Consider the following 14,754-nt stretch of genomic DNA (forward strand, 5'->3'; position numbering starts at 1 on the left):
AAATCGGAGGGAAAGAGCTCTAACCTGCTAACAAACCAGAAATTCTGCAGTCACAGATGTGAATACATTAACAGTGAAAGCTTGCAGGTTTCTCAGTTTCTGTAATCTGCAGTTATAAATGTTAATGGATCATTAAAGAAGGGTTCCTCCCGTAATCACTCCAATCTGCAGGTGTAAATATTAAGACGTTTACACACATCTAACCACTGAGGTAAAATGAGACTGATTCTCCCGATGGGCTACAACAGGATGGCTCATTTTCGCTCTTACCGACTTAAAGAAGGTCACCGTATTCACAAGGTTGTCCTCAGTCAGATCCATGTAGATCCATGTGCAAACTCAGCAGTCTAACACGATGCTGATGAGTCAGTTTATTGATCATTTAATCAATTTGTGCTGTAAAATGGCTTTTTTTTTTTTTTTTACTTCCGCGGACATGGAACACACACATTTTGTCCTGATCTCAAGTCTCCTTCGACGTTTATATAAGACGGCATCGTGCTCATTAATGGGCGTAGTGCATTTTTCTCGAGGTGAAAACAGGATTGTATACCGTCACTGTCTTCATGAAATTGACGGCGACAACTTAAACCTGCAGGAAACACCAATCTCATCACACAACTCTGTTTCTGAGACAAACCTAATGACAGTAAAATGTTCAATATAATAACATCCCTCTGCTTACTGTCAGTCTCTTTCTGCTAAATTCTGATTCACGTCTGTTTTTCTCTTCTCTTCATTTTTCCTTCTGCCTGCAGAACCATTCGGTTCAATTCCACTGGACAACACCGTCCTGAAGGCTTCGGTTTGTTTGCAGTCAGCGTGAAGAAGTTGGGTCAGAGATAAATTTAGTTTCTTCTGTTAACCTACATCAAGCGGATATATGGCACAACAGGACCGGCCTGCCGGAAGGAGCCCCAATTTTGTTTTGTTTCTGCCTCAAACGGTGAAGAATTCATCACAGATGACCTACTTCATGCAAACTTTACTGTTTAACTGTAAGCAGAAGGTGAGAATAAAGAGTTGGGTCACAGACAGGTGCTGTGTGTCCTGATTTTTACTCTGTCTTGGATATGTAATTCGTTTTAAGGCTCTATTATGAAAGAGATATTTAATACCTTAGCTATATTTTGCTAATAATACTTACTTACTGCTAATAACTACTTTTTGATTTTTGAGTCTCATTCCCAACTTGTCAAAAACTGACGCTCTGGGATGGCGGCTGACCCGACCTACAATCCCAGAGTCAGAGTCAGTTTTTGATGAGTTGGGAATGAGACTAAAAAAATAGCTTTTCTAACAAATAGAGCCTTTACATGAGATTTTGAAAGCAAGACGTTTACTTCTAGTGGAGTATTTCCATTGTGTGGTATTAGTACTTTCACTTGAGCAAAAGGATCTGCATACTTCCACCACTGTTGCTGTGTAACAAGTCACTTTGCTGACTTTTCTTCTTTTTTGTTTACTTAACTTACTAAAAAAAATGTGCTACTGTTATTATGCTTAGGTATTCATTAAAGCAAAATGTACAAAAGCTCAATTTAACCTTGAAGCAACTCTTAATCCCTAAACCACCTTATGAAGAAGTGAAAACTGACCAAAAAAAAGTCTCCCCATGACGGCAAGGCAATTTATTTCTACAGCATGTTCATACATCAAAGCAATTCAATGTGCTTTACAGGTTAAGAATACAGCAAAAATGAAAAGATGTACAATTTAAAGGTGTAGAAGTAAGGACAAGAATAACAAGAAACACAGAATTTAAACTTAAAGTGCAGTTTAAATGAAGGGATAATAAAAGATAAAAGATTACAGAAAAAACTCCCATATTTCAGTGCATGAATAAATCAATTCAAACATTTTTAGTCATTACTGGTTAGAGTAAGTGCAAAATAGGAAAGGTTTTAGCTTTGATTGCTGAAGTGGTCAGAGTCTGGGCTCGTCTAAATATGAACATGGAGATCATTCCAGGTCTGGGTCACATGATGACAAACTGCCGAAGGCAGACAAACAAGACTTTCATACACACAGACACGTCATGGACACTGAACTCAAATCAAACCAGCTGAAGCCATTTAGAAACTGCAGAAGGCACTAAAAATATCATCATGACTCCTCGGATTGTGCTGCAGTCTGCACACTGAAGTCAAGAACACCTGAAGTCCAGGCTCGATGTGGGATATTCAAGGCTGTTTGATTAGACTGTGAGTTACACAGGGTGTGGCCGGGGACAAATCACTGTGACTGACAGCCAGCTCAGCTGGCCTTCAGCCAGCAGCCTCTTGGCAACAGTGGCCTTGTGATGACTTATTGGCTGAGGTTGATTTAAAATGGGCTGAGGGATGGTCGCATCTTTCATCTTAATGCAACTTATGCAAGACATGAAATTCATCCCCCCATTGAAAACTATAGATTTACAGCTGGTAAAAAAAACTGGGAGGGAATACAACAATTAGCACGTTCTCCACCCCGTTTGTAACAATTATGATTAAATCGCTTCCTGCTGGTTAGTTTCCTGGGAACAGATCTGTCACAGCTGCAATGGAGGAGGGAGTCATTGACGTCAAGCATCTTGAGATGTAAATGCACAGAAAGAGGCAGAGAAGAGTTTAATACCAGGACAAGCTTGTCCCAAGTGGCCAGAATCCAGTCGAGACTGTGTTTTGTCAGATGTCAGCTTATCAAATTCAAGTACATCTTGTATTCTTTGCCTACAAGTTGATAAGATCAACATTTCTATAATCTGATTGTCTTTATTGTGTGTGGACTGTAAACTGCCGAGGAAAAAAATGAAGTCAAAACAGACTTTAACACACTTTCAATACAGTTAATTTTCATTAAAAACAAAGAGTCATCCAATCCAGGCTCCAGTCGTGGCTCTAAAATAAGAAAGGAAAGTTTTGCCACTCAAAATTAAGATAGATTAGATCAAGATGTCTATTAACTTTTCAGTCATTTCTGTGTATCTTTATTCGTCCCATAGCTGTGGGGAACATTTGACATCAATATTTCTTGTGTCTTGTCTCTGTTTTTATTGTGTCAACATGGCTGCTGTCATGTAGTTCTTCAAGTATGACAGAATATCATCTCGGAGGTTTGGGTGCGTCCACGGGAGGACCGGTCTGATCTGGACAGATTTTGAGACGATGCAGTGATGAAGACACTGGTCAATGACCTCCTTTCTCATGTCACCCTGTCATCAGTCAATACAGAAATGTCCCCTCTCCTTCCCAGTATTATCATGCAGCTGTGTATGACTCATGAGGTCAATGTCTCTGCCGTTAACTGTTCCCTCAGCCAGCACTGAGCGGTGACAGCTGACCTGAGACCAGTTCACCGTGCTCAGGAATTACTCTGACTTGCTAATATACCTGGGGCTTTGTCAGGTTTTTCTGTTTTCACTGAGTTGAGGAGTAATCTGGAGGCGTGGGGTTTGCCACATTGGAAAACATAATGAGGGCTATTTCACCAATGACAGGAACATATTTCAGAGGCGGATTAATTAAACACCTCTCCCCTGCTTGACACTTCATCCTTCATTATCTGAAGTGGTGTGATTTAATTAACCTAACACACCTGTTGCACCAAGGACAATTTGAGAACTTTAACTGAATAAAAAAATGGGGAAGTGGCCAATGAGTGTCTGGTAGAAATTCGGACGGGGACAGGAGGAGCCATGTGTTGCACTTTTTGTTCTGATAGAGCAGCTGGTCCCAGACCAGTAATCCTCCAGGGGAGGCTCTGGCAGAGGGACAGTTGTGCTTTGGTCTGTTGGCTCTTTTGGTAGCTGGAGTCAAAAAAACCACTACAGCTCTACGTCACAGGCCTGTTACACAAGAGTCAGGCAAACTTGTCCTGTGAGACAACGTTAACGATGCAGTGAGTAAGATTTACGAACAGCATGGGCATCCGTGCTGTTAGGGGTCAGTAAGGGTACATAAATCCACAATAAAATGCAGGGCGGGTATTTTATTCCACTGTTTCCTTAGATTCAATCTCTATCTTTCTCTTGTCACAACGCTGTGCTTAAGGTCTGGTTAGGTTTAGGCACAAAAACCACTTGGTTAGGGTTAGGGTTAGGAAAACATCTCATGGTTTGGCTTGAAATACCTGATTTGTTCGCCACAAACATCTGGAAGTTTCCTCAAGTCAACTCAAGTCACTTCTTTAATGATTCGCATCTTGAATCGACAGAAGTCAACTCGGACTTGGAGGTTGAAGACCTCCAAGACCTCCTTGTGACTTGACTGACTTGTCTGTGTTCATTTTGTGTTTTAGTTTAGTCTGGCCGTCAGTATGTTTTTTTTATTTTTCTGTTTAAAAGCAATGCAGAGGGAAACATTTTTTGATCGAGAAGAAACTAATAAACACATACGCTTTTTGGAGTCACTTGTTTTTTGTTTGATAAGATTTTTTCCACTGAATCTCAATAATTATAATACAAATTAAATTAATTGTCATACTGGTTGAACAGGTTAGATACATTGCAAAATATCATCATTATTAGACAGGTACTAATACTTTGTCTTTCCTCTTTATAAAGATCAGATGCCGCAGATGATATGAAAAAAATTACTTGTTACTTGGTACTGGCGGGGTTAGGGAGTGTGTAAGGTAAATGAGGGTCCTCACAAATATACAAGAACAAGCGTGTGTGTGTGTGTGTGTGTACCCCGTTTAGAAACCGTCACGTAAGCCATGCTGCAAAAGCTGCTTATCGGACAAGACTCATCATGACAAACAACATGATTAACAGCTGGTAATGTCAACACACACACACACTCACGCACATACGCAACAATGTCAAGAGCTGTCCTTTCTCACTAACAGTCAATATTTGCTGTTGCTCAATTTCAATCTGACATGACTGAATAAAACCATCTACTTTCGAACTTTTATTCAGTTTACAGTTCTCTTTTTCTTGCGCACACACATTCATAACCTCTCACACGCTCCTTTTTTTGCTATCCTTACTCTCTCTTCCACTCCACACACAAATGTGAACATACACACATGCACACACACACACACACACACACACACACACACACACACACACACACACAGCCTCCCAGGTGAGTAAACAGTGTGCTGCTGTACTTTGGAGCGGTGGATCCATCTCTCTATGAGTTCAGGCTTCGGCTGTACAGTTCAAAAGCAGACGGACAGCTGAAAACGACAACATGGCCGGAGTGTGTTTACTGGCTTTCATCGCTGGTTTACTGCTGGAGGTGTACGGACTGCCTGCTGCGATCCCAGAGGAGAACACAGGTAAACGACAGAAAGAGCAAGTATGGACTGAGGAGGCAGTCAAAGGTCAGGGATGTGAAGGTATATGAAGAGGCTGATGGTCAGGCCTGATGTCTGAAAGTGACACCACTTAAAAACCTATGATTTTATTACGACAAGAAGTTATGACCAGTGGGGAAAAAATCATAGAAAATAGTGGAATCAATCGTGCAATATAAACCAGTTGTACAATATAATATAATATAAAAATTGTTTTTAAAAAAAATATGGTTGAATGTGTTTATTTTGGCAGAGCATCGGAGCTTCTGAGAAGTTTCTTTGGACTCCTTTACATTTTTTTGCAACTGTAAAGCCGAACAACTTTTCCCCAGTGGTATCCGTTAAAACCACCGTGAGTTTAAAATGACTCCAGTCTCTGTATTCTGATTAGCATATTTACAATAATTAGGTTTATAATCTACTGGTGCAGTGCCCGATCAAGACACGCCGTTTGGCACAGATTATCCAGTAATGTGAGGGGTTTACAGATCCAGTCACAGACTCATCGTGAATAAAAATAATAATAATAATCAAGATAATAACAGACATTTTCGCTATTTTCCATTTTAAAATCTGGATGATTACATTGGTACTTGCAGAGTGTTAGCTAGCGTACTGCTAACATACGGTCCACAGTGTCAGACTTCGAAAACCCCTGATATATACTTGAAAAATAGTTTACGTGGGTTTTCATGTTGCAGAAGACTGTTTGACAATTGCCCTTTTGTCTTCTGTTTACTTTTCAGGAGCTGTATTTTTGTCTCAGCAGGCCGCAAACACGGTGCTGATTCGCCAGCGCAGGTACAACAGCGGCCTTGAAGAAGTGCTTCACAAGGACAACCTGGAGAGGGAGTGTAGGGAGGAACTCTGCAGCATGGAGGAGGCCAGGGAGGTGTTTGAGGATGATGAGAAAACTGTAGGTCGCACACACAAACCATCCATTCTTGTATGAATATTTGCTGAACTCTGAAGTTTCTCATTAACGTTCCTGTTTCTCTTTCAGATGGAGTTCTGGGCCACCTACGTTGGTAAGACGAGTGAAAGACAAAAACCTCATAGTTACTCTTAACTTAGAGCCTCTACCTTCACCACTAAAACTGTGTGTGTATGTTTTGTACTTGTGTGTAGATGGTGACCAGTGTAAGCCACCCCCCTGCCAAAATGGAGGTGACTGTAAAGATGGGATCAAGTCGTATGTTTGTTATTGCAAACCGAACTTCAGTGGAAAGGACTGCGAGATCGGTCAGTGTGAAAGGCTGAATCTGACTGTTTTTTCCCCCATTTATGTCCTCAATCTGTGCAAAATATATTCATCTTGCTTTCCCGCCTTTTTCCAGAGTTGTCCAAGCAGTGTTCGGTCAACAACGGCGGATGTTCCCATTTCTGTGGGACGCAGGAGGAGCAAATCGTGTGTAAGTGTGCGGCTGGTTACCAACTTGGTGAAGACAAGAGGACCTGTGAACCAACAGGTAACATAAAATGTTTAAACCGCACACAGAATTCAACAAAGTGGTTGATTGGGTGTCTTGATTATATATTTAGAAGTTCATTTGTCTCTCTCAGCACAGAACTAACTGTTTTACTCTAAACACTACACACATTACATCTGCACAAATGGAAACAAATGGGAACACTTGAACACCATTGTGCAAATATTGATTCTGATTCCAGTCTCATCCTCTACACCCACACGTGAGACCTTGGTGTTGTACTTGACCGAATGAAAGCCTGGTGCCATCTACTGCACATAAACCTCCTCTCGAGATAAGAGATTTATACAAGCTGCCTTTTAAACAAGAAGACAGACAGCTGGGCTCATCGTGTTACATTTTCCATCCCTTTGGTATCCATTATGGGTTGACAGACTGTCTCATAAAACTGCAAGTTGCAGGTTAGAGCTGTCAAATAAAGATCATGGTTTATGGCTGCTGTAACCACACAGAAAACCACCATTTATATCGAACTGATACAGATCCAAGCATCCTCTGATTACGCTGACCCTGACCACACAAAGCATGTAGCCACAGTAATCATACCCTTTTCTAACCTGATGCTTAAACATCCCAAATCCTTATTTAAAACACAACAGTTTCTCATATAAATCAAATAGTCAGCTAAAGTGGCCTATGACCAGGCCTGGGGAGTAACAGAAGACATGTAACAGATTACATAATTAGGATACAACAAAAGGTAACTGTATTCTGTTAAAGTTACAGAAAAAAGTATGTAATTAGGTTACATTTTTTTAACAGGTAACTAGTGACTAGTGAGTTTTTTAAAGTAACCCTCCCAGCCCTGCCTATAGAGCCAACATGCACTTTGTGAAATGACAAATGTGCATCCTGGTACTGCATTTGCTGAGGATCGAGGGTTTTAGAGGAAAAAACTGTGTGGAAAAGTCAGAAATCACAGAATTCAAATAGCCATTTAGTGTAGTGGTCGAAGGAAGTAATATTCAGATCCTTTAAGTAGTTATATCACACTGTAAAAATACTCATTTTCACATTTTCATTCACGATTACTCGTGCATTAAAGTAAAAGCAGGATTTTACTGCTTTTCTGAGTGCAACTACTGATTATTGTAATTATGGATTCATCTGCTCGTATTATTATATTGATTATTTTCTCAATTTCTCAACTGATTGTTTGTTTTTTCAAAATGTTGAAAAGTGTGTGAGAAATGCTGCAATTACTCTGAGCCAAAATGTGACATCAATAATACAAAATTACAAATTATTAAACATAATTTTTTAATTATTACAGTGTTGTATAAAGTACCCAACAGTCATCGTGGTAAAATATTTCTTTTGTAGAAGTTAAACAAACCTATACGAATAGTACTTGAGTAAAAGTCTTAGAGTATCTGATATTAATTGTACTTAAGTATCAAAAGTACAAGTGAAAGTAAATTATGCATATATTTACATGTATATTGACCGATTACCTGCCTGGCCGATTATCAGATCCAATATTCAGCTTTTTTCTGATTATCAGAATCAGTATTTGATTATTTAATTGATTTAAAAATGCCCTCTGATGCAGCATGTAATCTGCAACTAGTAACCAAAGTTATCTAATAAATGTAATGTAGTACAAAATCTTCCTCAAAGTGGAGTGGAAGTATAGACCAGCAGAAAATGGAAAATCTCAAGTCCAGTGCAAGAACCTCAAAATTGTTCTTATGTGTTTGTAAAAGTCACTTTTTCTTGCAACCAATCTGCAATATTTAATGTTTACGAGACAAAATGATAATATCGTTTTCGTTTTGCCTTTATTTTCCCCATCAGCACTGTTCAGCTGTGGTCGTGTGGACTTAAAGCCCTCCACCTCCACCTCCACCTCTGCCAACAAAGCCATGTTAGCCCCTCGCTCATCGACACACAGATTTGAAAGAAATCACAATTCCAGCGACACCCTGCTGGAGGACTACTATGACAACAACATCACACAGCTGTACGATGACTACTTCTTTCCTGATGATTCAGACTCGGGCAACACCTCTGCGGCCTCTGCAGCAGAGGTACGCTCAGTGAGGTCGGCCGAGTCGAGTAGCGTCACGGAAACACCAACAGAGGCAGAGAAGCGGCTTTCCTGGGCTTTCGCAACACTCCCCACCATCACAGAGATAGAAAATAATGACCAGAGGATTGTAGGAGGTGACGAGGCCTCTCCTGGACAGATACCTTGGCAGGTACTGTAGTGTGGGGAGGGGATGAGTTGAAGATAAATGGACGATGTTTACAGGTGGGATGCAGTTAGGTGGTTTTTCTGTCTTCATTTCAGGGAGGATAAAAACCTAAAACTTTGCTTGGAAAATGGGATTCTTGCTGCACATAATCACTGGGGCACTACAGATGCTCGTCCATGGACTTAAGCCTAAAAATCTGTCTCCACACCAGCAGGTCATACGGGCAACATGGGAAGTAGAGAATGGAGTCAGAATAAGGGAAGGCAGATGAATTTGTCTTCAGTTCGTTCAGTCTCGCATGTACAAAGTTTTGTCAACTCACCACTCATGCCCACTAGATCCATTTCAGTAACACATTTAGTCCAAAACACAGTATTTTGTGATTAAATGGGGACGAAATGGCAAAAAACTGCGATCCCGGGAGCTATTTCATCCTGCTGTCTGATTGACAGCTCATTTGAGCAGATAATGGCGTCTGTGCCCGTCATAGAGCCTACAACAGCCAATGAGTGATCGCATAGACAAGTGACCCACTCTCTTTTCTGACTCCTCTCTCCTGAGCTACTTACACACCAGCCTCTGGATGACTGATGCATCATGTAGTCAATGAGATTTTAAATCCAGTAATATAGAGTTTATATACGTTTTTTAAAGCCCTAACCTTGAAAATGATGCAAGTTTATGCAGTCTTATGCGTTTTGCTCTTCAAATAGGCTGTTTTTCCACCTAAGGACTTGTTTTTGACTATTTCATATGCATAAAGACAGTGTCCATAAGGAAATAAACATAAGGAAATAATGATTTTTTAGCCCATTACAGCCATAGTATATGGCATTTATGTTACTTAATTTGAATGCTCTCAGTTTCGGCTTGAAGACTCGAGTGTTTAACAAAAAAGCTTGCTTTACAAACTGAGCACGAGGAGTTTGAAAGATGTGGACAATTAACCAAGCAGAGGGTCTAAGAAAAGATACTTTTGGGTTGAATTATGGGACATGTAGGATACAGAGTGTTAAAGTGTTTGTGTGTGTGTTTGCAGGTGGCCCTGATGTCTCACTCAGTCGTCCTTCAAAGAGCGGAGCCTTTCTGTGGAGGATCTCTGCTCAATGAATATTGGGTCATCACCGCTGCCCATTGTGTGGTACAGGCTGATATCGCTAAACGAGTTTTCTTCGTCAGAGTGGGTAGGAAAAACAAATGTTTCCTATACATCTACACACTTACACACTTTTTTTTAACCAAGTGTTATTGTTATTGTAATCTTTACGTTTCTATTTGGACTTGTAAAGTCTGATACTTAATACTGAAGCTGAAGACCATGGCAAAGTCACCTACAAACACCAACAACTGTTGACTTTTGTTTTATTTTGCAGCTAGGTAAAGTGATAGTAAGAGCATCTATATACATTTATTCTGCTCAGCTTCATAAGGAACAAAACTGCTTTACTTGATGTGTTTTTTTCAAAACTTCACGTTGCTTGCAATAACTTTGAAGAAGACTTCAGAAGCTGCTAGATCTATCACACCTGGTATAGAAAATCGTATAATTAAGGCATCTGTACTTCTAGGTGAACATGATGTGAGCAAAGTCGAGGATGACGAGCGAGACTACGAGGTGGCAGAGCGGCATATCCACCACATGTACAATTTCAACAACTCACCATATAACCACGATATTGCCCTACTGAAGCTCGCCACTGCAGTGGAACTGTCCAACAAGCGGCGTCCCATCTGCCTGGGCCCCAAAGACTTTATAGAAAACCTGGTGAGGGAGTCCACCAGCTCTCTGGTGAGCGGCTGGGGACGGATAAAGTTCTTGGGCCTCGAGGCCACCAGGCTTCAGAAGCTGGAGGTCCCCTACGTGGATCGCACCCAGTGTAAACAGAGCAGCCGGGACCACATCACACGCTTTATGTTCTGTGCCGGCTACAAAGATGAACTAAAGGATTCATGTCAGGGGGACAGCGGGGGGCCACACGCCACCAGTTACAAAGGCACCTGGTTCCTGACAGGCATCGTCAGCTGGGGGGAGGAGTGTGCCAAAGACGGGAAGTATGGCATCTACACTCGAGTGTCAATGTACTACCCGTGGATCAGAAAGCAAACAGGACTACGAATTCACTAACTGACCAGTGGAGTCACATATAAGGATAACACAGCTTGTCAGCCAACCAAACAATCACATTTATCTAGTTTAGCATCTGAGGAAGTTTGTCTTTGACTGAATGAAATGAGAAATCACTCACTTGAGGCTACAATAAAATGTATTTCAATATCTGAGTGCTCGTTTCTTGAAATATTGCACAAAAAAATACCCCGTGGCCCTTCATCAAATATTTGAAATGAAATTGTGACGTCTTGTGTTGCAGAGATATCAACTGAAGTTAGCATGCTAACCAGCTAGCACCAGCTTATTGTGATGATTTTAAAATTGCTTTTCTTGGCTCTGGGAAAGTTTTTTATCATATTATCATTGTCATAATTGACTTTCTGTCTACAGTCTTACAGACGTATCTTTTATACTGGTGGGGAAAATGCTTTTTGGGGAATTTTTAGATGCAATACCCTGAGCGGCATATCATGTATAGTCGGTGCAGCTCAACTAAAAAGAAATCAGACGAGTCTGGTTGAATCAAATCAAATAATCCTGTGCTTATATTTTGGAAAATAATCATATATATTATGCATTATCATACAAGCTTTAACAATGATTCAAAATATCAAAAAGTGCAAAATGAGCAAAAGTAGCAAACACCAGTTTAAGGTACTGTGAACGAGACAAGTTATAGCCTGACTGGACACATCCATGAACAACAACTCCAGCTGTCGGGTGGATTTCAAATGTATTCAACATGTTAAACTGTTATTGATTAATGAGTTTTGTTCGACACAACTTAGTTAGACAGTCTAGCACACGATCAAGTGATTAAAATGTTCCCATTGTGGGTGTTAAATACTGTATTCAGTGTTAATCTTAGATTTAGGGTTACCTTTGTGTCACTAGACTTATGGCTGTCCGAACACTTGTTCAAAGTTAGACTTAAACATCTAAAATTTTGATTTTCTTACCATTTACATATTCACAGCTGTCAGTAACGCAAGTAATTACACTTTTTTTTTTTTACACACACATCTGATAAACCCTCAGCACATGTGGTGGTAAAGTGGCAGTGCTTTCATAACCACTTTTCACATTCGGTTTTCAAAGCTGCTTTCTGCTAACACTGTCAAGAAAATGACTGCAGGCGGTTTTAAAACCAAAAATTACAAATCTAATCAAACAATTAATGAATCCACAATGTAACTGTACGAGTTCAGCTGGCAATTACAGCTCTAGACTACTCTACTGACAGTTACTACTCGACACTGAGCCTAGTTTTCCTGTAGGTGTAAAACAGCAGTACAGGCAGAAATAAAGCAAGAGGCATGTGCGGTGATTTGTCCATGCAGAGCAGCGAACGAACAGAAACATAAAGCTAAATCTCATCTCAGCGGTGATAACAGGTGCACAAGATTAATTTGATAGTAAGCAGACCATCAACAGCAGCAGAAGCAAAGAATAAATTCACCTTTGAAATAACTGCAGTTTATGCGTCAAAGCTCGCCACACAGCCTGGTGACAACCGCTGAACTACAACAGCCAGCTACAGTGACAGCCTGTCAGTCCTACTACACTGCGTTTATCCTGCATTAGTACTGCAGTGCTTCCCCCCGGGCAGACGCAGATAGTTCATCTTGAGGACGGAGCATGAGCTGCATCAGTAGAAACATTTTCACGGGTTATATCAGGAGAAGCACAGGAGGAACCTATAACATTTCTAGACCAGGCACGAGCACAAGAACCAATGTAGCCATTGCTGTGAGATTATTGATTAAGGCATGGGACGATATGATAATTTCATGTCACTATTATCCTGGCCAGGGCAAGCTACGGAAGCCCTAAAAGGTCATGGGGTCAAACATATGTCGTTATTTTCCATGATAACAACTTACATTTTATTTGTTTTTTGGAGTAATTTATTTCATTATCACAGAATAACAAACGTTAAACGAGATCATTTTCTCAAGAAAGAAAACAAACTTTGTCCCGAGATAGCAAATGTTGTTTTCCCGGGATAACGGGATAATTAATCATGAGAAAACAACTTCATAAGATTCATAAGAGTACTCTTCTGTGGGGTGGGTATCGGGAGTTTCAAAGCAAACCACATGAACTTTTTATGAATTTTATTAATATTACCGAGGCAGCTTGATTTGCGAGATCACGGGTATGTAATTTTGCAAATCCATCTCGCCAGGCTTCAAGCTAAACGAAGAAGAAGAAGCTAAAAGAAGAGCCAAGAACAACACTGAAGGCTTTTCTTGATGGAAAAGACATTTTCACTCTTCTCCTGACCGGCCTCGGTAAGAGTTTGATTTAGCAACTGGCACAGCTGGTAGAGCCCTCCTACTGTTGTTCTGATTGGCTGAAGTTAGCCTGCCATAGATGGTTATAGACAGATGGTTCATCCAATCACCTTCCAAGTATTTTTGGAAACAGCCTGCCCTTTTCCAAAAAGTTTCCAGCTGCTCCTTCCCAGATGATTTGCGAAAAACCCTCTGGCGTGTCGGGTTAGCATTAGTAATGGGTACTCCTTAATCTGACATTGTCATCTTTAATCAGATGCTACACTTGTTAAGACGCCATGCACTGCTGATCTAATTAAGCTGTATTAAACTACAGGGAATAAGAGGGAACAACCTTCGGTTTTCTTGTGATAACGGATTAATACATCTTGTTATCTCGGGAAAACAACATTTGTTATCCCGTGATAATGACATAAATAACCTGTGATCTCGAGAAAACAAAATGTTCCCTTTTATTCCCTTAAGCTTGATGTTTATTAGATCAGATCAAATAAAATTTAGCTTGTTATCACGGGAAAACCGAGGAAATAATAAGTCTGACCCATGACCGTTTGAGGATATTCATGATTGTCCTGATCATGGAAATTCATGACAATCAACTTAACCTGAGTACTTTTATCGCGATCCTCCACAATATCTTTTATTGTCCCATCCCTGTATTAACTAGACCTGTACTTTTCTTGCCATATGTCATAAATATATCTATAGAGGGTATGAATGACTGTTCATCCCTAAACAGCACCACTGTTGCTGCTATAAATGGGGAGATCTGCAGTATCTTGACTCAATATCGCCATTAACATCACATGCAAACCCTCTAGTGACGTAGCTGGCCGTTGTAGGAAAGTAAGAGAGCTTAAATTCATTGTAAACAAGGCAAAACTACAGTGATATACAAAAAGAAGCCACGATAATTAGCTGAGCTGTTTGGCACATGAACAGTGATGATATGTTAGTAGGCAAACGCACGATTTCTGTGATATTTCATAAGAAAATAGAAACAATAAATCCTGAAGTCTTCAACAAAAGTCCACTCTGTACGTATGAAATAAAGCCCCTGTTCTACATGTCCGGTTGTAAGGCTGGAAAATAGAGATAAAGAAAAAAGAAGAGGTCCCACGTGTGTGCTTTGCATTGTTCCAGTCTTCTGAGGTCCAGTCTGTAGTTTACAGTCTTCTGAGGTGGAAGAGTCACAGTAGTTTGAGGAGTAAAATAATCGGCTGATGTGCTTCAATCTGATGAGCTGATGGAGAAGAGTCTGATGTCCCTGTGTGTGTGTGTGTGTGTGTGTGTGTGTGTGTGTGTGTGTGTGTGTGTGTGTGTGTGTGTGTGTGTGTGTGTGTGTGTGTCTGTGTGTGTGTGTGGTGAGG

General features: G+C 40.5%; 1 protein-coding gene across 1 annotated transcript; it reads left to right on the forward strand.

Moving 5' to 3' along the window:
* Positions 1–4,901: 4,901 nt before the first annotated feature.
* LOC141006746 (coagulation factor IX-like) lies at positions 4,902–11,252 on the forward strand. Its single transcript, XM_073478969.1, has 8 exons — positions 4,902–5,271; positions 6,036–6,205; positions 6,293–6,317; positions 6,418–6,531; positions 6,627–6,758; positions 8,577–8,980; positions 10,017–10,161; positions 10,546–11,252. The coding sequence occupies exons 1-8, from the start codon at positions 5,184–5,186 to the stop codon at positions 11,100–11,102; spliced, it is 1,635 nt and encodes a 544-aa protein (XP_073335070.1). The 5' UTR covers positions 4,902–5,183; the 3' UTR covers positions 11,103–11,252.
* The last annotated feature ends 3,502 nt before the right edge of the window (positions 11,253–14,754 follow it).

This window comes from Pagrus major, chromosome 13 (genome assembly GCF_040436345.1).
Source record: "Pagrus major chromosome 13, Pma_NU_1.0".
Lineage (NCBI taxonomy): Eukaryota > Metazoa > Chordata > Actinopteri > Spariformes > Sparidae > Pagrus > Pagrus major.